Raw genomic sequence first — 25567 nt, 5'->3', positions numbered from 1 at the left:
TCTTCCCACCACACAACAGGACCACCCAAGGACCGGCTGGCGCGGGATGATCGCGTCATCTTCGCGCGCTCAATCACAGTGACGGCAAAGGCGAGGCCGTGGGTGGGAGGCGTGGAGCTCACCTTCCGCTTCTGGCAAAATCTACAGCGTCAGAGGGACGAGGACGGAATGATATCTGTGTTAGATAAGTGTCGTGGTATCTGGTATAATTCGTATTTTAAGCTTTCCACGGTTGGCGGTGCCCAAACAAAAGATGGTGGCATAGGCGCCGAGCCGGACCATAGAGTCTTGGAGCTAGAGAATCCCCCGGAGGGACCTGCGGACTAGAAAACACGCCCAGCTCGTCACCCCGCGGAGGAAGTTGGGGCGGGACCCCTGTGGTAGTTCCTGCGCGAAGATGGTGGAGGAGGGGAGCATCCGCGTGGTTCGCTGCGGTGGCAGCCAGCTGAACTTCAGGAGAGCGGTGTTCTCTGCAGATTCTAAGTAAGCGGGGCTGGCTGGGCGCAGGGCACCGGGGGCTGGGCCGGGAACTGGCTGACTGCTCCAGCTTCTGCGGAGGGGTGCGCATGCTCCGAACCGAAGCACGCGAGACCCCGCAGGCTGGGGTGCGCCTCGGCTCTCCGGGAAGATTGAGGACTCAGGGTGGGTCCCCACGTCCAGAATAGACTAGGTGCCTGGATGGCTGGGACCCTAGGCCTGGGTACCTTCCTCCCTTGCAGTACCCACAAAGAGTATCCCTGCGAAAGAGTAGGGAATGTTTTGGAATTGCTAAACCTTAAATGACTCTACGTTCTGGAGCTCTCGCCCCTCCCTCCCTAGCTCTTTTCCTCCCTTCAGATAAGGGATTATTCACAACTTTTTTTTTTTAAAGCTTCGTATGAAAACTGTTGTCATCTTCGTAGGAGATAATATGTCTCCCGGAGTTTGGAGAGCATTTAATGTCTCAATACATAATAATCTCGTGCAAGCGCTGCCTGGTATTTATAGCCCACTGCAGATCAGCTGACACTCCCGTTGCTGCATTGTATCATCTAGACGTGATTTGTTGTACTAGACATAGCGTTTTCAAAGCTGTTAAGAATAGAATGATAGTTTCTTTAAAAAAAAAAAAAAAAAACACCTCCATGGAGGAGTAGGTATTGTAGATTTTTGTTTTGATTTTTGTTTCCATGTTATTTTGAGACAGGGACCCACTGTGTAGCCCAGCCTAGTCTGTGACTTTCTATGTAAATGAGACTGGAATTCAACTCACAGAGATCCCCCAGCCTCTGCTTCCTGAATGCTGGGATTAAAGGCCTGGGCCACCAAGTATTCTATTTTAAGAAAGCATAATTCCCCACAATACTCTGTTTATGAGTGGATGGCAAATAGTTTTTTGAATGCATACATGATGGAAGGAGCTTTCACACACATACACAAACACACACACAAGTCCATAGTCTTACAACGGAAAGGGGATATTCTCTTATGAATCAGAGGAAAACAACAACCTTGAAGTTGTCAGAGTTCTGCCTCTTCAAACTCATCCATTTTTCCAGTCTCTTCCTCCAATGAATTGTACTGTATCTTAATTGTTATGAGGTCTATCACCCATTTCATTTGCTAAGTCTGACCGTTCATTTTTTTTAAGTATTTGTCAACTTATGTATAACTAGCTGAGTTGACTGTAAAACCAAGACAATTCAAATATTGATCCTGCCTCAAGGAACTTACTGTCTGTGAGGAATAGGAAAGTGGGTAGCAGGTGTTTCAAACCCTCAGAACTTTTAAGGAGCGATTACTTCACAGTGAGAAAGTTGGAGGTTGCTGAGGGAATATTTTGGCTAGACCTAGATGGTGTTTAGCAAAAGGAGATGGATGAAAGGGCCTCCCAGGTGGGAACATGACCCAAGACCACAAAGGTAGGCAGGGGTAGGCAGGTGCTGTTTTACTTTGTTTCGTGTTTTGATTTTGTGGTATTGGGAACTGAATCTAAGGCCATCCCTGTACTAGGCAAGCAGTTTACAGATCAGCTCTGCTTCCCAGCACTCTGCCCACCCCACCCCTGCTTGTTTTGTCTGCTTTTCTTTTGAGTCAGGGTCTCACATTGCCTTGGCTGGTTTTGAATTGACTGTTGTCCATGGAACCCTTGTTCTTGCAATACTCTTGCTTCACATTCCCAAGTAGCTGGAGTTACAGGCCTGTGCCACCAGGCCCTCTTAGAAACCTATTTATATTGAACAGATCAGTACAATTAGCAGTGGTATGTGAAGGGAGCTAGAGAATAAGGTTAGAAGGGAAACCGGATCCAGTTCTTTTTGCTATTTAGTCCAAAAACAGTGTTTTGTTTTTTAAGATTCTAGATAAGGGGCAGGAGTTGTATGATGTTATTTCTTCAAGAATATTTCTCTGGAAACAGTGAACTGTCTTGTGTTTTGGAGAATGGAGCAATCAGAGATGGATTGGTCAGTATCCTCAAGGGACAGGGCTGACATAGAACAGGAAGTTATAGTCCAAACTTTCACATGGGCAGGAAACTAAAAACAGTTCCCAACATTGCCCAGAGTTTTTATCACCATAGATACTGGGCAGGGCATTTCAGACAAAAAGAGTTACTTGAAATTTGGGGGCTGGGAAGTAGAGTAAGCCTTGTACGTCAGGTCAGTATCATTACAGCTTAAAGCCCAGGAAAATAGTGGGAGAAGAATGGAGCCAGGATTACTGACTAGTACACACTAGACAGGGATACTGCAAGCATCCCAGCAAGAAATGAGTTTCTTCTGAACTCAGACTGTCCTGGAGGTGGAAAAGGGGGGGGGGGGGCAGGGTTTTACAATGAGTGGTTTTACACTTCCTATTAATGGAAAGAAGGAGCCAAGTTCACTTTTTGGTCCTGGACTTTACAGTTCCTATAAACAAGCAGGTGGTTGGGGCTGGAAAGATGGCTCAGGGTTTAAGAGCACTGATTGCTCTTGCAGAAGACTCTAGTTCAAATCCCAGCACCCACATGGTGGCTGACAACTGTCTATAATTCCAGTTCTAGGGGATTCAGCTTCCTCCTCTGGCCTCTGAGGACGTGACACAGGTGCAGTTACATACATGGAGGCATAACACTCACACATAAAATGAAAATTAGATAAAAATTTAAAAAACCAGGCAGATGAGGACTAAAGTTTGGGGAACTTGGTCAGGATTCAGCTACTTTTTTTTTTTTTTTTAACCATCTGTAGAGACAGTAAATAAAGATATTTCTCTAGCAAATCAGGATAATAAGGAACTTGTCAAAGACTTGAATATCATCTGAAAAGTTCCACACAAGGGTCTACTTACCTCATAAGAAGGAATAAGGGAGGTACCTGACATTACCATAAGATACTTGCAAAGGAATGTCCCACTTGAAATATTTTTACCTGCAGATTGTTCTGGATACTGGTGCTATAAAAAATTTACCTGAAATGTTACTGTCATAACAGCCAGACCCACATTCCTAGTCTTGGGCAGAACTCTTGATAGATATTTCCCCTTACAACCTTCAAATTATACCTCCTTCTGAGCTTAATGTAAATTCTGGTTTCCACTTAAACCATTGTGATTTCTTTCTTATCCATCTAATCAGCACAGATGAGTACTATGTGACTGGCATTATGGCAGGTCCTTTGCAAGCCTTCCTTCTGTCTGAAAGGTTTAGGTCTTATCTCTGCTTACTGAGTGCTTATTCCGTATGTATGCTAAGCTTGCATTGCATGCATTGCTTGACTTAAACTCTATAGGAAAGCACTGACTGCCCTTTACAGTGGAGAACACTATTGAGAGAGGTTAAGTAAATTCTCAAAAGTCACTCAGCCTAGTACCTGTAAAGCTGGCCTTTGAAGCATTTATATTTAATCTAAAAATATATTTTTTCAGGGCTAGAGAGACATCTGAGCAGTTAAGAGCCCTGACTGTTTTGCAGAGGACTTGGTGGTTCTCAGCACCATTTGACTGCTAACAACCATTCATAACTCCAGTTCTAGGAGATCAAATGCCCTCTTCTGGACTCTATGGGCATTGCATGCACATGGTACACTTACATGCAGGCAAAACACTCACACAATATAATAAAATTTTTAAAATTAAAAATTAACATAGCATTTTCTGCCATTACATTCTTTATAATAAATGTACTCCCCTTTCTCACCTCTAGGAGCTCACAGTCTGGTATAAGCTAAAAACATTGTATAATCATAAATACCATGTTGGGGGTGTTCTGGCATAGCTGAGCACATCAGGATTGGTGCTGATTTGGAATGAATGTAAAAAGCAGGGAATTCTTTCAGGGGAAAGATCCCCCAGACTGGATGTTCTATATTGGTTTGTGGGCTGGAAATTGAACCCAGGGTCTTGTGCTAGCATGCTAGTAGGCACAGGCTCTACCCCTAACCAGCATTCCTCAACCCTGGAGCTAAATCTTGAAGATATAATCATGTTAAAGAAGGAAAGACTGGAATTTTGGCATAGATTATTATGAGAAGTTTTAACCAGCTAACATACTATGCTACAGCGTTCAGTTCTGAAACAGCAGCAGTGGCTGGGCATGGTGTACATGCCTGTAATCGCAGCATTTGAGAAACAGAAACGGGACTTTCATCTGTTCCATAGTAGGTTCAGAGTTACCCTTGGGAAGTCACCTTTTTAGTTACTAAGCACATACTGTATACTGATGTTATTTTCTTAGTTTTGAAAAATGTATAGTGCTAACATTAGTGGAATCTAGATGAAAGGTGTACAGGGTAGAAAGGTATAGAAATCTTGCTCCCAGGGAATAGAAGAAAGTAACATGTTCTAGGTAGATGACAGAATATACAAAAGCATGGAGACAGAGTTGCTTTTGAGGACTTGCATTCAAATAATTGAAGCAGTTATTCTCCGTGGAGGAGCAAGGAAAAGAGAAAATCCCCCTCTTAACTGAGGAAGCTGATCAGAAGCAGTGTGCATCTTCTGAGGTCTTTTATAGGTCTTCACCTGTAGGAAGCATTCTCAGGGAAGCATTGTCTAAAGGACCCCTTGATATTGATGGGCAGCTGAAGAATGGCTGGAATTGTGAACCATTTGACTAGAGTGCAGTGGTTAAGTGACAAAGCAATTCCTCTCACAGGAGGTATTTTATTTTAGCTTTATTTGAGAGGGGATATGGTCAAATTTTCAGAATTCACTTGGCGTGAGTATGAAGCTTGACATTAAGAACCACTCCTAGGAGGTAGGGAAGGCTTAGGAATGGTTCAAGCTACAGGCGTTAGCCTCTGAACTAAGGTACTCAAGGTCGTGGCTCCAGCCATGAAGAAGACCACATACTACAGTTGCTTGTTGCTCTTCCTTTTAGGCATATAGCCATTGCTCCTGGCCAATAGCTTTTAGAAGATACCATCAATTATGAGGCATATCTGACTTTAAAGATGTGAAACATAAACAATCCAGTATCATAGATTTGATAAAATGGGGTAATAGCAATACCAGTCAGCATCACATTTACTCCTAGGATAAAGTCACATGCAGGTTGCTTTGGGGGCATAGAAAATTGTTAACTGAGGACTCTGGTTTGTCCCTTCCATAGTATGTAGAGAAAATAAGAGATACAATAGCACAGTGCAAACTTCTTTTCAGAACTTTTTCTTATGGTAGTATCTATTAGGAAACTAGTCAAGCAAACATTACTCTAGCTTAACCACTTTGGGTAATTAAGTAGCTTCTGTATGTGAGAGAAAGATGCAAAGCAAAATCAGTATTTCAGCAATTAGAAAAGGAACTGATAATAAAGTCTTTTTATTTTGCTCTATAGGAGTGGCCTGGACCTCACTATCTAGAGCAGAGCTTTTCTAAGCTGATGTCTCCAGGCAGCTATGGAGCTCTTAGGAATATGGGGGCATACTGCTGCTAGCAGAACCATTGAAGAGTAGTAGTTGACAGTAATCGAATACCAGTGTCTGCAATCATGTAGCAAGCAGAGAACTTGGGGAAGCTGTTTGTTGGATGACTGGCTGGCTGACTGTAGGATGATTCTGTGTCAACTCATAATCTTTTCTGTCTTAGTTGATAAGTTCATCTTCAGTGACCTCATAAGCTTAAACAACACATAGATTTAAATATGCAGTCCTCAAACAGTGTTGAAAGATACCTCTGTTGTATGTTATCATCTTTATGATAGGCCATAAAAAGATTATATCATCTATAGAAGATGAGAAACTCAGATTTCTTTCTCTTTTTTCCAGGTACATCTTTTGTGTCTCTGGAGACTTTATTAAAGTTTATAGCACAGCAACAGAAGAGTGTGTCCACATACTGCATGGGCACAGAAACCTGGTGTCTGGAATCCTCCTCAATCCCAACAACCATCTGCAGGTACAAGACAGTTTGTAAATGAACATGTTAGCATTGGCCTTATCGTTGACAGAAACATCAAAGTTAAATAACCACATGGGGTACTTTACAGAAATGATCAAGGAAATAACTAATGATTTTCTTATTCGGGTTTTTTAGAAGGAAAACCACAGCCTAAAACTACACTGCCATAGAATATCCTGTGAAGGATTGCAACCAAAGGATGCTTAATGGGTGTTACTTGAGAAGGATGTTCTTTGCTATATGTGTTTCTGAAATTTAGGCACAGTTAAGTGGATTTCTTGATTCTAGGTATTCTTGGGTCCCATCTAGCATTGGCACTGTGAATATCCAAAGATGTATTGGTTCTTAAAGTTTCAACAAAAATTTTAAATTGTCTCAAGGACTAGAGAGATGGCTCAGTGGTTTCTGGCTCAGTAAACCTTTACAATCCAGTTTTGGTTCCCAGCACCCTGTGGTGGCTCACAATTGCCTTTTTAACTCCAGTTCTAGGGAAGCCAGTGCTACCTTCTGGCCTCCGTGGGCACCAGGCATGTATGTGATGCACATATATACATGCAGCACTCAACACACATTAAAAAAATAATTTAAAACAAAATTTTTTTCTCAATATTTTGCTCTTACTATAGTTTTTTAACAAGTTCTGCAATAGTCACAGCAACTTGGAGGCTGTTGCTTTATTTTAAAAGGATTTGTATTACTACTCATAAAAGAAATGGAGCATATAGTAACACAGGTACCTTCTTTCCAAAATCAAATGAGCTACTTTTAAAAATCAAAGGGATTCAGGTATACTTTTTAATCCTGTCTTCTGAGGACACTACACAGTTTTTTACCATGTGTATCCTTTGCATGTTTGTAATAGCAAAAAAGGAAAAAGGAAAGAAAAAAAAAGTTCTTTGGTTAAATTGAAATTTGTGGGGCTAGAGAGATTGCTCAGTGGTAAGAACACTGGCTGTTCTTGCAGAAGACCCAGGTTCCATTCACAACTCCGGTCCCATCGGATCCAACACCCCTCTTCTGGCCTCTGCAGGCACCAAGCATGCACCAGATGCACTTACATACATGCAAGCAAAACACAGTGTCTTGACAACAGTCTATGGATTCTGTGACAAATAAGTGCATACTAATTCCTATAGCATTTTTGAAACTATTGGTCCTTAATGGATTGGATATTTTAAAAATATGTTTAAATATTTTGTGTGTATGAGTGTATTGCCTGCATATATTTAAGTACACCTATGTCATACAATACCCACAGAGGTCAGCTTTTTAAATGGAAATATTAAACCTGTACACTCTCTTTAAGGCTAACAATGAATTAATAAACAAAAATGCCTTTAATTATTCATTTGATATCCATGGAATTCTATTTTTAATCTGTTTTGCACTGTTTTTTCCCCTTTAGCTTTACTCGTGTTCCTTTGATGGCACAATTAAGCTGTGGGACTATCTTGATGGCATTTTGATAAAGGTATGTGGATGTGCTTTAGTTTTCCTTATATGAAAAGGCATGGCATCATGTTAGACAATGCTTCTCTGTGAGCCTAATCCTTAGAGAGGTTTAAGCTCATAACACAGAAAGACAAAACACTGAGAAAATAATCTACCAAAGAATATTACCCCTAATATTTAAATACATGCTGAACACCAATGAGGAAAACCTGATAGGCCAACAGAAAAAAAAATTGAGCATAGCAGAAAAGAAATACAGAGAACAAATAGACATGAAGAGGTGCTTAATCTCTTTGAAAGTGTAAATTTAAACAAACAGGAGAGTATTTTTCCCTGCCAAAATACACATTTAAAAATGGAGTAATTGGTGGCTGGAGAGATTGCTCGGTGGTTAAGAGGACCCAGGTTCAATTCCCACATGGAGGCTAACAACTGTCTATATCTCCAGTTCCAGGGTAGCCAATGCTCTCTCTGGCTCTACGGGCATTGCACAACATGGGTCCATTTACACACATGCAGGCAATACACTCATACACATAAAGAATTTAAAAAATAATAAAATATTTTTTTAATGCAGTAATATGTAGTTTAGACAGGCATTTTTATATGTGCTTAATCACTGGGATACAACACTAGAGTCAGGTAGATATATATGTATCAAAACATTATTCAACAGATATGTACTTTACCTCTTTAGACCAGGTAGTCTCTTCCTGTTGGGAAAACAGCAGTGAGAAAACCTTAAACCCTGCTCCGTGGAACTTAATGTTCTACTGGAGGAACTTAACAGTACATAATGTGATGCATTATATCTTTCAGACTTTCATTGTTGGACCTAAACTTCATGCCCTCTTTACTCATTCCCAAGCTGAAGATTCTGTCTTTGTTACAATAAGTAAAGAAGAACCAGGTATCCTATTAATGCACTTAGTTTGTTTTTATAAGACATCAAGTAGATCTATATTTTTCAGTTTCTCAAAATTTAACATTGTGGTTTTAATCTGACACTGAGGTTTGGAGTTGTCATTTAAATTACCTCCATATGTGGAGGCTTTCTGTCAGTTCTGAGGCATCAGTGGGACTATAATGATAATGGATTTCGGAGCTGCAGAATTTGTCTTTCTACTGAATTTAAGTCCTGTCATCCTTAAAAGCATTACTGTCCTTTTACTTGTTGAATTTGTTGATGTTGAATCATTATAGCAAATGGCGGATATAAGTTAATGTTAAGAATCAGTAGTGTGGCGGAATTGTTATTATATTTACTACCTTATGAACATTGTTACCTTGCAACTATACCATATCAGAACACTTTAGGAATTACTAGAATATTGTCAGCAATTACAGATAATTATTCACCATTAGAGAATTTGAAATAACAATATTGACATGAAGTTATTCAAATAAAATTTCTGATTCTGGAATTCAGGATTGTCACTCCCCTCATAAAATTCAAAGCAGCTTTAATATGATTCCTAGACAGTCAGCTGGACTGGCTCATGCATTATTAGCTAAGTGGCACGCCTCGTGATTTTGTTCTTTTTTTGGTTTTTGTCTTGTTTTGGTTTTGCTGAAACATACTAAGTAAATGGTCCAGAAAGGTTCCTGGAGGAAGAAGAGTGAGCAGAGGACCCAGATTTGATTCCCAGCACCACATGGCGGCTAACAACCATCCATAACTTCAGTTCCAAGGGATTTGGCTGTCCTCTTCTGGCCTCTGTAGGCTTTGAAAAATATGGGTGCAATTGCATATATGCAGACAAAACGCTCATACACATAAAAATAAATCCCAATTTAAAAAAAAATAATGATCTATGAATAGAGCATATCAATATTATAGCAAAGTAGATTATCTGTGACTGTAATAACAAGCCATAATGTGTGTGTGGGTGTGCATGCATGCTTACATTGAGGCCAGAGGTTGACACCAGGATCAGGTGTTCTTCTGTCACTCTTCATCTTTTTTTGTTTGTTTTGTTATTGTTTTTTGAGGCTGAGTCTCCTTGTAGCCCCAGCTAGCCTAGAATTCCCTATGTAGACCAGACTGGTCTGAATCTCAGAGAGATCCACCTGCATCTGCCTCCCAAGTCTTTGGATTAAAGGTGTGCAGCACCACCATACCCAGCAGTCTTATCTTATTTTTTGAGGTGGGGTCTTTCACTGCATCTGGAACTCTCAGGTTCAGACTAGCTGGCCAGCAAGCCCCAGGGGTGGTCCTGCCTCTTTCTCCCAGCCCTAAGATTATAGGCATGTACCACTGTATTGACTGTTTTTGTTGTTAAATGTGATTGCCAGGGCTTGAACTTGAAGCCTCATGCTTGCTCAACAAGCAAGCACTTGACCAACTAAGTCATTTCCTTAGCCCCACATTTCAGAAAGCTCTTTTGAATGGCTTTTTCTTTTTGATTGCTCAGTTTACTGTTCAGTACTCATAGTTTAGTTCCATTTTAAGCCTTGACCTAGTACTTGGGGGTGTAAAATGCACCTGTATAAGTTGTTTTTTGTTTCTTTCCTTTTGGTCTTTTTTATGAGACAGGGTCTCCCTATAGCCCCAGCTGGCCTGGACTCACTCTCACCAGACTGGCCTCAATTTTAGAGATCCACCTGCCTCTGCTTTTGCCTCTGCCTCTCAGGTTAAGGGCGTGGGCCACCATACCCAACTCTATTTCTAAATATATGGGGCGTGAGTGAGTTGTGGACTTAGGCTTCCATTTAAACTCGTATATCAAATTAAAAGTCAGACGTGAAAATTTTGTTCAAGATGACCTACAGTTACAGTCTTGGTGTTCTAGAGTGCAGATTACAGTTGTATATGACTAGAAACATGCATTCACTTTGGTTAGAGAAACTGTAATGAATGCCTTCCTTTTGCTAGACATATTTCAGCTGGTGTCAGTGAAACTGCCTAAATCATCACACCAGGAAGTAGAGGCTAAAGAACTCTCCTTTGTTTTGGATTATGTAAACCATTCACCCAAGTGCATTGCCTTTGGAAATGAGGTAAATTTGTTTCCTTGGTTTGTGTTTTATGTATACAGTCTATTCTCCCTGCAAGTTCCCCATTGAACATTAATAGTACAATGGATTACTATGGTTTTGTTAATAACTAAGAAGTGTTTAACATTGTTTTAGTACATATCATATTTATGGTGTGGGTTTTTTGGTGCCATCCTTATTTTGTATGTTCTTCTGCCTAGTTTCCATTTTACAGTTTTCCCCAAAATAGCAATGCTTGATGTTTAAGACTTTCTTTGTTTCATATAAAAACCACTAGAGAGCTGGAAAGATGGCTCAGCAGTTAACAGCACTAGCTGCTCTTGCAGAGGACTCAAGATCACCTACATGGTGACAGAAATCTTTTTATGTTTTCTCTTTGCAGCTTAACATTGTAGTGTGTGTTTACTAAAACATATTTTGACCAGTACTTTGTGTGCTCATAGCATTTTTTGGCTATCTGTTAATTATTTTTGAATCACAGTCATCAAAAGACCCACTAACCTTAAGGTTTGTGGCATCATTTGTCATTTTTCTCAAAAGAATTAATTCCTCAAACAGCTTTAACATTGTCAAATTCAGTGTTCCAGTATTATTAGTCATCAATTCAGTTAAAACCACAATTAGATTCCACTTCTCCACTAGAATTGCTAATGTTGGCAAGATGTGGAACATAAAGACCTTTGCCCAACCATTCCACTCTGGGCAGGGAGATGAAAATGTGACCACAAAATGAGTGTGCAGGAGCAATGATTATTCACTGTCACTGAAGCATAAGCAACCCAAGTAGTCATCAACCAGCCACAAACCACAGTTGTGATGTCTGATGTCTGTTTTATTCGGTTGAACACGACTGACTCAACAATAAAAAGGAATCAACGATCCACATAAAAGTGTATATGAACTTTCAAAGTTTGATTTTTTTTTTTTTTCAATAATAAACATGTTCAGCAAGAGTCCCAACCTAACAGGGAAATAAGCAAAGAAATGGATAGTTGCTTATGAAAGCTAGGACCCTGGGGAGGAATGAGGGATGCTCCTGAGATGAAGGAAGTGCATCTAGGTCTGTCTGGTGGTGGCAGTTGTGTAGACACACATAGCTGTCAAACAGCACATGGCATTGTGTGTATGCCTGAATGGAAAAAATGTAGATCCAGTTTTAGGATTTAGGACCTAACTTCATCTTATTTTAAACAAGAAATTATTTTTCCCATTACTAAAATATAGCATGTCATTTTATAGTAATGCAGTCTTAAAGAGGCTTGGCTCTTATTGTGAATGTTACCTTCTGCTTTAATCACCAGGGAGAATATGTGGCTGCAGTGCGGGACTTTTACTTGTCTGTGTATTTTTTCAAAAGGAAAAAAACAGCAAAGTAAGAATTCCTTTTGTTAACTTTGTGTTATTTACTCAAGTGCTTGATACAAGAGAGTCCAAACCTGTTTCCAGTGTTGTGTTTCAAGAGAGTATATAAGTCCAGTTTTTAACCCACAGTAGGTAGAGGATGCACATCTTAGTTACAAAAACCGAGTCTTTTCCAACCCAAAGCCCTATACATACATCTGAAAGCATACTTGGTTTCAGAATTGGATGTAGATTTAAAAGACTTAAGCATATGATTCTCATTGACTGTAGGAGTGAATATGAGCATTTGGGTTACTGGGGTTTAAAATGGGTCAAGTTTAGTTCATTTGAACCACTGTGTACTTCAAATTAATATATTTAAAGTAGAAGCAGTGTCTACCTAATAGAGTAAGGAAGAATAAGAGACCATGTTTAGACAGGCTGGTGCTGAGCATTGTGTAGTCACTTAGACACTGTCCTCTTCCCATTTACGCTTCTAAGATTAACATTTATTTCATTTGTGGCATGTAAGGATCCTCACTTCTTCAGAAGCAGAAAATTGACGATACTCAGCTTAAGAGTAGGAGGAAACAGCCTAAACTTTAAAGCAAGTATATTTATCCTTTGAATTTGTCCCTTTAGACACATTAGGCCTGTTGTCTCAGATAAAACTTTTAATAGACGTGGCCATAGCTTTAATACTGAGATTTAGGCTCAGTGACAAACTTGAACAGGTTGTACCCAGGCCAAATTCCATTACTTAAATTTCAGTGGCTTCCTTTGACAAGTTATTATAGGATATTGGTCACATGAAGTTTGTACTGTATATTAATACATGATTACCAAATAGAATGCTTGACTCATAATTAAGGGAAAATGTTTTTGTTTTTTGTTTTTCTCTTAGTTTTACTTTACCATCAACCAAAAATAAGAAGAATGCTAAGAACACGTTCACATGTGTAGTGTGCCACCCAAAAGAAGACTGCATTGCATCTGGTCACATGGATGGCAAAATCCGTCTCTGGTCAGTGAACTCCACAAAGCATGTGATCACTTGTCTGTTGTTTCACATTAGTGCTGCAAGGGGGCACTATCTCTGTGTCCAGAAGAAAGGGCCATGCTGAAAGGCACTGCTGACAGGGACTGGGCTTTGTTAGCAACTTCCATTTTCCACTGTTGTGCTCTCCTCTCATGCTTGACTGTGGTAGAGTTCCTGAAGGAATGAAGCAGTCTGTCACCTGTAAACATTTTATTGAAGACAGCTTTTCTCTCAGCCCTTTAACTAAAGAAGGAAAGTGACAATATTGAGTATCTAGTAGCATACCTTAAATAAAGTTGCTTATAGAAGGAACTTTGCTCAGAAATAGAAAGGTATTTCTTAACATTAACACCAGAAAACTCAAAACTGTGAATTAATTACACTTGGCCATTATTTTTGTGATTAACTCCTAAGGTTTATAAATTTTTTTTGTCCCATAGGAGGAATTTTCACGATGACAGGAAGTACACGTACACATGCTTACATTGGCACCATGACATGGTTATGGATTTGGCTTTTTCAGTGACAGGTAAGTACAGCTTTAATTAAAAGGAACTTTAGTCAAATGTTTTAATTCATATCATTTATAGTTTGAGATTTAAAACTGCATGAGTCACTAGGTGTGGTGTGTGCTTATAATCCCACTACTTGGGAGGCTGAGGCAGGAGGATCATCAAGAGTTCAAGGCCTACCTGAGCCATTTAGTGAGACCTTGTGGCAAAAACCAAGTTACATGAGTCAAACTGTGAAACTTGTTTATGATCCTTTCGTTTGGGCTTTGCGCAAAATAGTAATACATGCTTTTGCATTCAGAGTCCCAAAGTATATACTTGTGACAGTCTTCGTTAAACTATGTAAAGTATATTACATTTTTTAAAATAGGTGTCTGCATAGCTTATGTTTATAATCTATAGCTTTGCTGTAGTTTTTCAGATGCAGATAACCGCCAGTGTTTTTATCTATCATCTAACCTTCATTGGTCCTGTGAAATACATGTCATTAATTTTCTTTTTGCAGAAAAGGAAGTGAGGCTTTGACATGATTATTAAATAGCCTAAAGTCTCATGGCTAGTAACCCAGATTAGGACTTGGGTACAATTTAAAATCTCACATTTTTAACTGACAGATTGTCTGATCAGTATTCCCCTATTTTAAATTCAGACCCTGTTATGTGTGTGAGACATATACATGAAGGTAAAAATAATACTCACTTGAAATTCTGTCTTCAACAGAAGTATGAAATATACTTTGTCTTTGGTTACCTTTAGCACCCACACCCCTGTGGTGAGGGTCAGGTCAGTTTACTGTGCCAGTGTGCTAGGGAACATATACCTACAAACAAGAAGATGGGGACGTGATTTTTCTTTCTCTCGGTCTTCCTGGAGACTGGCAGGACAAGTCTTAGATGGCACCATATGTTCTGGCTCTTTAGAGGTTTACTTAGGATTATCTCCTTAGAGCCCAGCAAGTAGAAGCCTGCTGACGCTTTAGGGAATGGTGCCCTGTGTCTGCAGGAGAGACCCAACCTAACAGAAATAATGAAGGATTACTGCTGTGACCCTAGCGATTGAGACAGGAAAGAGAAACGAAGAGGAATTAACCCCACAGATAAAAATACAGGCTGCTTCTTCACCCTCTCCACTCACCTCCGAAAACTAAGTGGTTTTGGTGTGCTGGTGCATGTGTGCACATGTATTGATTTGTGTGTCCCCTGCAGTGTCTTCTCATCTAAGCTCATTTTTTCTGTCCTTCATTCCTTCTCTGCTATGGCCTCTCTCCAAATCAGGCCAAGGAATGATTGTAAACATACAGTAATATAAAATATAAACTTTATGTTACTAAATCCAACCATAACAACTTCTATACCAAAGCTACTGGTATTTAAGTATTGTGATCAGTCCTGTAGTGCTTTCTTTGGGCTGAGCACAGCTATTCATGTTTCTCATTGAACCTAAGTTTTAATGTGCAGCATAAACCTAATAAGTAATATTTTTCAGCATATTGATTTCATTCAAGTAAGATGCCTAGTAGGGAGATTGCAGTCACATGTGATTCTGTGTTTTGAGAAGCCAACATTTTTTTTCCATAATGACTACCAAATGATTCCCTTTTGTCCACATCCTCAGCCAGTGATCTTGTATTTTCTTTTGCCCTTCTGATAATAGCCATTCTGACTGGAGTCAGGTTCAACCTCATTATGGATGTTTGATTTGCATTTCTCTGCTAATTAATGGTGTTGAGGGTTTTACCTGTTTTTTTTCTTTACTCATTTGACTGTTTCCTAGCTAATAATACAGTAACTATAAGAGAAGTTGAATGTTTCACCACAAAGAAAAGAAATGCTTGCGAACACAGATGTTCTAATTATCCTGACTCAAGCATCACAATGTGTATACAAACATCACATTATACCTTCTAAATCTGTACACTTATATTAATTAAAATTGAGGCCGAAAGTAAGTAAAACAAGTTAGCAATGATATGAAGACACTTGTCTGTGTGCGTCTAAAGAAGTCATTACCATGGTAGGAAAAATAAAAGTGCTGATTTTTTTCTTCACACTCTTTCTTTGCAAAGGCACCAGTCTGCTGAGTGGCGGGCGTGAGTGCGTCCTGGTGGAGTGGCGAGATGGGACAGAAAAGAACAAGGAGTTTCTCCCTCGGTTAGGGTCCACTATTGAACATATCTCCGTCTCACCGGCAGGAGATTTGTTCTGCACCTCTCACTCTGATAACAGTAAGTCTTAATTTCTTACTGTGAGGAAATACAGTGCTAGAAATCAGTTAGCTTCTACAGGAATGGAAATTAAAGGGACCTAAAATTAATAAATGGTAATGTGAGATTTAGTGAGTGGTTTGGGTTCTTGTTTTGTTTGTTTGCCCGCCATTCCTCCTATTTTCACCACCCCTCTTATTACCCCAGGTGCCACCAAAAACCAACATTTTTAAACACATTTACTCTTTTTTTTAATATATTTTATTTGTTATTTTTATTTTATGTGTATGCGTGTATTGCCTGCATGTAGGTAAGTGCACCCATGTCGTGCAATGCCCATAAATGACAGAGGAGGCTGTCAGATCCCCTGGAACTGGAGTTACAGACAGTTGTTAGCTGCCATGTGGGTGCTGGGATTTGAACCCAGGTCTTCTGCAAGAACAGCCAGTGTTCTTAACCACTGAGCCATCTCTCCAGCCCCAACTATTTTTTTTTTTATAAGCACAATCTTATAAATCTATAAAACTTAAATATTGAGCTGGAGAAATGACTCAGCAGTTCAGAGCATATGTGCTCTTCCAGAGGATCAGAGTTCAAGTTCCCAGCACCCATGTCAGGCAGCTCACAACCAAATGTTATTTCAGCACCAGCCTCCAGAGTACACTTAGACTCCCATACACATACTGACATGCAGACACACATAGATACAGATATATAATTAAAAGTAAAAATCTTTAAAAGGTTTGAAAACCAGGGCTGGAGAGATGGCTCAGCAGTTAAGAACACTGGTTGTTCTTTCAGAAGACCCAGGTTGGATCCCAACACCCACGTGGCAGCTAACAACTGTCCGTAACTTCAGTCCCTGGGGATCCAACAGCTTCTTCTGACCTCCTTGGGCATTGCATAACATGGGTGTACTTACCTACATGCAGGCAATACATGCATACACATAAAATGAAAAAATAAATAGAATTAAAAAAAAATAGGTTTGAAAACCATTAACAAGAAAGTTCCCGTTCCTAATTATTTAGTTAACTCACAAAATATAGTCCTGATTTCCTAGTAACACTGACTTAACTGAATTTACTGGGTTGCTTGTATTCTTGCATATTTCAAAGTGACATAAAAATTCTGGTAACTTCTTCACCTTAATGTTCTCACCTGTTTATATTTAATTTGTTGTTGTTGTTTTAACCCACAGAGATAACAGTTATTCACCGAAACCTTGATGCATCAGCAGTAATTCAAGGCCTAGTAAAAGGTATTACAGATGCTGATGGAATTGGAACTCTGCATCTTAAAGAGGGATTGCTTCTGTGATTCAGTCATTGTCTGTCACTTCTTTTGCAGATAGGAGTATATCTACTGGTTTGATGGTTGACCCAAGAACAAAAGCTTTAGTTTTGAATGGAAAGCCCGGTCACCTGCAATTTTATTCTCTCCAGAGTGATAAGCAGTTATATAATGTAAGATTTTGATCAATAGCTAGGCTTTTAAAACTAATGAAAGTTCTTTATAGTATACAAGGGTCCTATGGTTTATTTGGAAGCTTCTAATACTTGGTTCCTATGCTTACATACTTAAACATGACTGATACTGTCTGTGATTGACTAGTACAGTCATTGCTCTCCCACACGTGTGCCTTTGAGTTACAAAGATAAGGAAATGAACACTGATAGTACAAATCTGTCTCAGCTTTATGGCAAAAAGTGTCATTCATGTACTAAATTTTCCATGTATATTAAGCACGAACACTTCCTAATCCTGACAAACGCAGTCCTACCTTTTTCTTATGCCCCACAGTGCCCTTTACAGATTTCAGTCATAGTAAATAATTTATCTTTCTTTCCATATCCTTTAAACCTTTCCCCCCAAAGCCTGTTAATGCATTTACTAAATGGGCACTTAGAACGCTTAATACACACTGAACATCTCTAATCTCACAATCCCAAATGTTTCCAAATCTGAAAATTTTGAGTACCAATGTCATATCACAAGTGGAAAAAATCCATACCTGACTTCATGCAGTAGATCAAGTCACAACACAGATACCCTAAAAGCACTGTAGAAAATTGCCTTCAGGCTATGTGTATTAACTGCACATAAAACATAATTGAAATCTGTGTTTTGATTTGGGTCCTATCCCCAAAATATCTTACATATATGTAAACATTCCAAAAGTTAAAAACAGCCTAAAGCATTGGGGGTCTTGGAGCTTTTCAGATGAAGGCTCCTCAGTAGTAGCCACTTAATTTCTTCATAAGTAGGCAAGGAAATGGGATTAAGAAGTCAATCATAAATAAAAAGGCCAGCCTCCTCCGTGGACCATTGCTTATCTTTTTTTTTTTTTTTAATTCAAAGATTATAAGTTTATTTCTACTCATTTCTGGTGGTAGAAAATTTAGCCTTGAGGTTTTATATAAAGTTTTTCTAGAGGAATAACTACTATAAATTAAAGGTAACTTATATTAATGAACATTTTAATTTTTTTAACCCTTTCAGTTAGATATTATACAGCAAGAATATATCAATGATGATGGTCTGATCCAAATTGAACTAACAAAGGCTGCCTTTGGCTGCTCTGGTAATTGGCTTGCAACCGTGGAACAACGACAAGAAAATGAAACTGAACTTGAACTGCAAATGAAACTGTGGACCTATAACAAGAAAACACAAGGGTAATCCATACTAATTTGAGGTCCTGTTTTATAGTTATAACTGTCAGTCTTTATGATATATGTAGTGCTGGGGACTGGGCTTTTCTAAAAGGCCTTTAATTTACCTTTTTGTTTTGAAAAGTATTGGTGAACATTCTGTAGGTTATGCGATCTTATCACATAAATGATGAACCATGAAAAATAATTAATACTCCTAAGAATATAATACCCAATTCTAGGCAAGTCCACAATTAGAACCCTGCTGTTCCCTTGTTCTTCCATTAACTTCAGAGTGTGAGTGTATCAAATCCTTATGTGCCAGTAATTAGGTTTGGTGCTTTTGTATCCAGTATTCTGATAAATTTCTAAAGAACATTGTAACATAAGCCCGTGGTCCACATTTTACAGGCAAGAAAACAGACTCAGAATTAAGTGATTGCCCCTAGTCATCACTCTTACAACCTGTATGTACTCTTCAACAGCACTGTCTGTGCTGTCCCAGTACTCTTTTTAAGGACTCAGAGCTAGCATATATTTCACTCACAGCACTGCTGTCTGAAGCTGGGAACAAACCGAAAGGTAGTTTGGTTGACTGAAGATAGTCAATGATAAGGGCAGTTTGAATAGGTAATTTTTTATTTCATATTTTCTTGATACAACTGGAATCTTTCACAGCTTTGATGATGGTGGTGGTAGTCTGTTTTTAGATGTAAACAGACCTCAAAACCCTGTGTAATTTTCCTGCAGAGTCTGGCACAATAGACTTTCATGTTTCATTTTATCTTATACTTCTTTTGTTCCAGTGAGTTGGCATAATGATCTGTATAAAATTCCGGGACACAGGTGATGTGTTAGAACTCTGTATCCTGTATTAAAGATAAAGATGTGATTCTTTGTCATCCTAAGTCACCTGCCCAGTTTGAAGATGGTATTGCAAAATGTACAGATATTAGAAGACTCATGACAGAATAGTATCTTTTATGATACAAGAATACATTTGTGGTTTTCTTTCTGCTAGGTTTGTTCTGAACACAAAGATTACCATGCCACATGATGACCACATCACAGCTCTCTGCTTCAGTAATGTGGAAAACTATGGAAAACCCACATTGGTCACAGCTAGCAAAGATGGTCACTTCAAAGTTTGGATATTAACAGATGATTCTGACATATATAGTAAGTTAAATAGATGGCATTAAAAATTACCCAGTTTTAAGAAGTGACATATTTCATGATTTATGACCTTTTTGAAAAGATGGTTTCTACTTTATTGAAGTCTATAAATTATTGCTTTGTTTCAATAGATTTTCTTTCATACTACATTTTTTACATTCTTTTTCACTAAAATTTGGGAGAGTGAATGGCACTCTTGAGTTAATGTGCCAGGTAGTCTCTAAGGTGCAGTGAAAAGGGCTTTACTCCTTCTGCTCCAGTAAAGGGAGCTCGAGGTCACCAGGAAAGGGAACCAACATCACATCAGCAGTTCTGGAAAGTTGTGGGGATTGGATTTTTTTCGTGTTTTGTTTTTTCTTTTTCTGCTTATAATATTTAATATTTATGCCATTTTTGTTATGGCTTGTATTTTCACAGAAAAAGCTGTTGGCTGGACTTGTGACTTTGTGGGTAGTTATCACAAGTATCAAGCAACTAACTGCTGTTTCTCTGAAGATGGCTCTTTACTAGCAGTTAGTTTTGAGGAAATAGTTACAATATGGGATTCAGAAACATGGGAACTTAAATGTACATTTTGCCAGCGAGCTGGAAAAATAAGGTAGGTCAATTACTTTGGTAGTATGTACTGCTAGGTTTTTTTATTGTTATTTGTTTTTAATTTAAGTAATCCTTTAAATTTCAATAATAGTTTGTGCTTCTCCCATTACAAGTAATCTATGGATTACTGGGAGAATGGAGCAAGAAGTTAGTCAAAATGGAAAACTAAAACTTATGTATACATGAACAGTGTGCAGACATTTCTAAAACTAGGATTAACATTCAGTCATTGATGTATAGTTTTGTTCAGTGTAATAAACACTTTCATGAGGGTGTCATGTAGTAATGGAGACTCTGGTAGGCTTGGGGGAGCCTGATGGCATGTTTTGTCTTCTGTGTCCCCATAAAAAAAACAATACTCAAACCACTACTTTTGGTACCCAGACTTGGGGACAGAATGACAGCTGACTGATGGCCTCTCGTTTTAGGATGTTACTTTGTAAAACTTTATTTAAAAGTCTGATTGCAAAATTTCTGCTTTTATAGATAAAGAGCATAAAATAAGGTTTTGTTAAGTACCATTGCACGTGTTACATAAATTTTCTCAGTTGTGTTCTGTTACATATTAGGGAATTGATCCTCAAACTTGTAGCTGTTTTCCTAAAGAAATAAAAAGCATCCAAATAATCCCTTTTTGTATGCATTAGCACCTTTTTCATTGTTTTCAAAATCATTAGAAACAAAAATGTGACTGTTTAGAAGTCTTTATTCTATAGAACTAAAGCCAGTGGTCACACGCCTACAGTTCTGTGGAACTCAGTGTACTCTGTCTGTTGCTCACCTTGTTACGGTTTTGACCTAGGCATCTTTGCTTTGGAAGATTGACATGTTCTAAGTACCTTCTCGGCACCACTGAAAACGGCATTCTTTGCTGTTGGAATTTGCTCAGCTGTTCATGTAAGCTATTTTCTACTCTAAAGTGACTTGGGAGGAGAGCACATGTAGGAACTTACTGTTAAAATTTAATGTTTTAGAAATTAAGGCTCATGTTTTCATGTCTATGCCCAGGCAATATATGATTTTTCACATGACCAGCATTTAGATCTGTGGGCTGGTAATAGATTACTTACAATAAACAGTATGTCCGCAAGTCAGCTCCCATTATCACCACTTTGTCCGACTATTCAGAGTGTAGGACTCTCTACTGTACTCATGCTCTTCATCTTCAACAGTTGAGGAGTAGCTCTGTTGATTGTATGGCAGCCTGCACGATCCCAGGCAGTGTAAGAGTTGAATCTGGTCTGCCACAGTCCTGCTGGAAATGAGGCTTCGGTTGTCTGAGTGCATGGAAGAGAGGGTGCTGTGCTAATGAATGTGTACGGTGTTCTCTGTGGTGACTTAGAATGTTTCACCCACATTTGTAAGAGCAGAAAAGCTCTGGCCATTAATTGGAAAGAGCTTTGTCATACTGTATGGAAGGAATACTGAAATTTAGTTTTGCTTTTCTAGCTCCCACTATGCACTCAGTGAACGCCTCCACTCGTAATGTCAGTGTGTGTCTATTGCTAAGTGGGAGCATAGACTCCTTTCAACTAAGGATGATACAATGGACAGTTCCAGAAAAGATGAAGAATGCTTATTGTAAATGAGTCTTTAAATAGAGCTTTTGGTAAACCTCTTCTTAGAAGTGAATCATCGTTTTTCCCTTGCAGTGGAGTGGAGTGCAAAATTAAATGTTAGTGTTATGGAACCTGATCCTAATTCAGAGAATGTCGCTGCAGTGTCTCAGTCTCCTGTAGGTTCAGATTGTAAGTACTATACTTTGATGCTAAAAAGAAATCTGTCGGCAAATTTTTCTTTTTTGAGACAGCATCTCACTATGTAGCCCTGGCTGGCCTGGAATTCTCTATGTAGACCAGACTGTCCTTGAGCTCACAGAGATCTGCCTGCACTGTCTCCTGAGTGCTGGAATTAAGGGAATGCACTACCCTTCCCAGCCTAAATTTTCAGAGATCATTTCTAGAGTTCATCACTAAATTTTCTTTTTAATGTCTTTAATATAATCTGAAGCAAATTTGCCTTTGAATGCAAAGCTTGTTTGAAGCCTGAGGCCCTGGTCTTTTCTTGCCCCAACACCTTATAATGTTTGTATTCAAACTTAGTTCTGGGAGAGCTCCAGAACTTATTTTTACACAGGCCAGTAACTACTCAGACTTCGGTTAATAATTTCTTCACCCCTTTGATGCTTTTCCAGCTCCTCTAAGAAGCCTTACTCAGGCCTTTTCTGCTTCTGAAATAGTCTGTACATCTCTTTTCTGGTACTTAAGACAAAATATTTGGGGAGTTTGGGGAGTTTTGTTTTGTTTTGCCCTGGAAATCAATATGTAGGCGTGGCTGGCCTGGATCTTACAAAGACCTGCCTGTCTCTGAGTGCTGGGATTAGTAGTGTTTTGGTCTCCTGCAGTTGCCCCTGGTCTCCGGAACAGGAATGCTTCCCCTTTTCAGGTTCCTACTCCTCTTGGTGCATAGCAGGCACTGAGTAGCTACTTGTTGAATCAAACAACCTAAAACAGTTCTTAGCAAGGCCATTTACTCAAAGGAGTGGGTTCCAAGATTATAGAGATCTACAAGTCTGAGGCCAGAACCAGGCTTTGCAGGTAAAATGTCATCGTCTCTTTGTTTCTCCCCACTAGTGTTTGTATTTAAACCTAGCGAGCCAAGGCCACTGTACATTCAGAAGAATCTCTCCAGAGAGGAAGTCCAGTGGGGAGTGTTTGTTCCACGAGACATCCCTGAGTCTTTCACCTCAGAAGCCCTCCAGTGGCTGAACAGATCGCAGTTTTACTTCCTGACAGAATCACAGGTACCTGCCCCCTGCGAAAAGGTGGCCAGTTTGTACACATAATTTTAGAAGCAATGGCTATGTGTGTGAGTCTGTTTCTGGGTAGAATCGTTTTATTAAGTGTTTATTTCCCAAAAGAAATGCTTGCAAATACTCACTAAGGCAATGTTACCAATGAGGTTGTATTAGTACCACTTTGAGGGTCTTTTTGTGGCTTCCATTAACTCTGTGACGTGAGAAAAGTAGAGGGCACCAAAAATGCTTAATTTTTTATGTTTTAAATTAACATGTATATGGCCGTGAGTGCAGGTGCCGGCAGAAGCCAGGGGTGTCAGAGTCTCCAGGAGCAGGAGTTACAAGCAGTTGTGAGCCACCTGATGTTGTTGCTGGGAATTGAGCTCAGGTTTTCTGGAAGAGCGAGCAGTACATGCTGTTAACTGCTGAACCATCTCTCCAGCCCACCAAAAAGACTTCAAATTATATTTATTAGCATTTTTTTTTAAATTTTAGTATTTCATTTGCTGTTGAAGAAACCTGGTGACTTGTATTTCATATCTTAAAATACCCCTCAGAACACAACTGTAACTTCCACAGGGGTTTTTTAATTTAAAACTTATAATCTCTGTGGGCAGATGTATCAGTCAGCATGTGAAAATTTGATATTGTTTTAACACCTGTATCATCTTATTTAATTTGTACTCCATAATGTATATTTTACATATTAATTGATCTGTCCTTTCAGTGTTTATTAACATTCAGCACAAAGTCTCCAGAGGAGAAACTCACACCAACAAGCAAGCAGGTACGCTGCAGCCATTTATCGTACATGCTGCCTTCCCTCTCAAAGGAAAGTTATCTTTACAGTTCAGCTATGAGAAAAGCGTGCCACTAGGCTATAAGATGGAATTTAAGACATACACTTATAAAGTGCTATGTCTCTTTTGAAATTACAGTCCTCTTTTAAGATTTATACTGTCAGTAGATGTTTGTTGTTTAAAGAGTCACGCAGTTGGCCTTCTGTGTCTACATCTGTGGAATGCGTTTACCAACTGTAAATCAAAAACATTCAGAGGGAGGGGCATGCTGACATATGTGGGAGGGAGTGTGTACTTAAGCTGAATTAAATAATATTCTGTCTACCTGTGTTAAGCATTCTTGGATTTTGGTGTCTGAAAGGTTTCTGGAACCATTCCCCGTGGATACTCGATGATACTTTCTTTCTATCACTCCCATTGCCTTATAAAGACTTCTAAATATTTTGAGTTCTGTTTTAGCTTCATATCACTAAGAAGCATGTTTATATTGCTAATTCTGGATTTTTCAGATTATTATCTGTGGATTCTAATCTATTCAAGCTCTTGAAGCTAAAACTGTCTCTTCCCATACCTCCCACCCCTCACAGCACACACTTCCCCAACTGCTCCCAGGGTAAATAAGCATGGAGATGGTCAGGTCATTGTTTATTGTTAAGGTATGTAAAGACATTCAAGCCAAGTCCACATAAATTCTTTCAGTATTTTCAGACTTGCATATATTTTTTGAAGTCATGAAAAAATACTTCCAAGAGTCTGCAGCTTGCTTCAGTCTGGACAAAATTGTTCTGAATCTTCTGCCCAGTGGTCATCTTAGGACCTGTATTCATTATCTTGGGGATCCATTTTACCTCTGTGACATAAGATCCCATAGAGTTCCCTTCTTTAGAGGTCACTCTCTTGCTTTAGTGAGGCCGATTCAGTTGGTGCACAGGTGGCAAATGTCAGACCTCACATGCTCAGCAGTGCTTTTCATTCTCCTAACTGATTAGTCAGTTGGGTAGTGAATATTAAACTGATTGGAATCTTTTTTCCAGCACTTTGAAAGTATAGTTCTATGACATTTATAGCTTCTGATGTTGCTAGATACTCACTGCCATTCCTAATCTTGAATCTTTTGTCCACAACCTGTTTTCCTCAGAAAACTTAACTGATTTTATTCACAGATTTTTTTGCTTTTGTCAGTTATCAACTATGTGCCAGGGACTATTGGAGATAATTAGGACATGTTAGCAAAATAGCTTTGTCTGTAACTGGTATTTATAGTCTATAGGAAACTCCAGACACTAAATAACCAGCACTAAGTAAATAAAGGGTTAGGAATTATAGCAGGGTGAGGGACTGATTAAAAGGGGTGAGGTGTAGCTTGCAATTTTAAAGGGAGCAGAAAGTCAAGGTAGGCCTTACTGAGAAGGCCTCTGAAATGTGGAGCCCTTTGGAGGGCTTTTAGTAGGGAACTAAGGAGGAATTAATTACTCCATCCACCCCACAACTTCCCTGGGTTTTGTTTTTTGCTTTTTTCTTTCTAATTTAAACAGAATTCTGCTTTGCCCCCAGCCTTATATAGTATTCTTAGAATTTTAGCCTGTTTTCTGGGCAGTTTTTTCATGTTTTCTCAACAGATCTCTACCACCCCCCCCCACCC

At 39.1% G+C, this 25567-nt stretch overlaps 1 protein-coding gene and 1 long non-coding RNA gene across 4 annotated transcripts in view; one reads left to right on the top strand and one right to left on the bottom strand.

Moving 5' to 3' along the window:
• Nucleotides 1-267: 267 nt before the first annotated feature.
• Nucleotides 268-25567, top strand: part of Wdr75 (WD repeat domain 75) — a 27561-nt gene continuing 2261 nt past the window's right edge. Inside the window, exons 1-18 of the mRNA XM_008835637.3 lie at nucleotides 268-483; nucleotides 6225-6354; nucleotides 7763-7828; nucleotides 8629-8719; nucleotides 10685-10809; nucleotides 12108-12178; nucleotides 13052-13171; nucleotides 13627-13715; nucleotides 15764-15922; nucleotides 17103-17162; nucleotides 17252-17367; nucleotides 18404-18579; nucleotides 19577-19734; nucleotides 20149-20329; nucleotides 21131-21225; nucleotides 21981-22076; nucleotides 22962-23131; nucleotides 23853-23912. Coding sequence (XP_008833859.1) covers nucleotides 398-483; nucleotides 6225-6354; nucleotides 7763-7828; nucleotides 8629-8719; nucleotides 10685-10809; nucleotides 12108-12178; nucleotides 13052-13171; nucleotides 13627-13715; nucleotides 15764-15922; nucleotides 17103-17162; nucleotides 17252-17367; nucleotides 18404-18579; nucleotides 19577-19734; nucleotides 20149-20329; nucleotides 21131-21225; nucleotides 21981-22076; nucleotides 22962-23131; nucleotides 23853-23912 — 2049 coding nt within the window. The 5' untranslated portion in view covers nucleotides 268-397. The remainder of the gene's footprint in view (nucleotides 484-6224; nucleotides 6355-7762; nucleotides 7829-8628; nucleotides 8720-10684; nucleotides 10810-12107; nucleotides 12179-13051; nucleotides 13172-13626; nucleotides 13716-15763; nucleotides 15923-17102; nucleotides 17163-17251; nucleotides 17368-18403; nucleotides 18580-19576; nucleotides 19735-20148; nucleotides 20330-21130; nucleotides 21226-21980; nucleotides 22077-22961; nucleotides 23132-23852; nucleotides 23913-25567) is intronic.
• LOC115070765 overlaps nucleotides 13178-25567 on the bottom strand; it is a 107586-nt gene continuing 95196 nt past the window's right edge. The window contains exon 5 of one of the 3 annotated variants that reach the window (XR_003849895.1): nucleotides 13178-13429. This is a non-coding gene — a long non-coding RNA (uncharacterized LOC115070765). The remainder of the gene's footprint in view (nucleotides 13430-25567) is intronic. The other 2 variants (XR_003849896.1, XR_003849898.1) reach the window with 2 other exon arrangements.

The sequence above is a fragment of the Nannospalax galili genome, unplaced genomic scaffold (assembly GCF_000622305.1).
Source record: "Nannospalax galili isolate Female #2095 unplaced genomic scaffold, S.galili_v1.0 scaffold115, whole genome shotgun sequence".
NCBI classification, from domain to species: domain Eukaryota; kingdom Metazoa; phylum Chordata; class Mammalia; order Rodentia; family Spalacidae; genus Nannospalax; species Nannospalax galili.
Note: the sequence above shows the minus strand (reverse complement) of the source record. Positions and strands in the feature narration are given on the sequence as shown.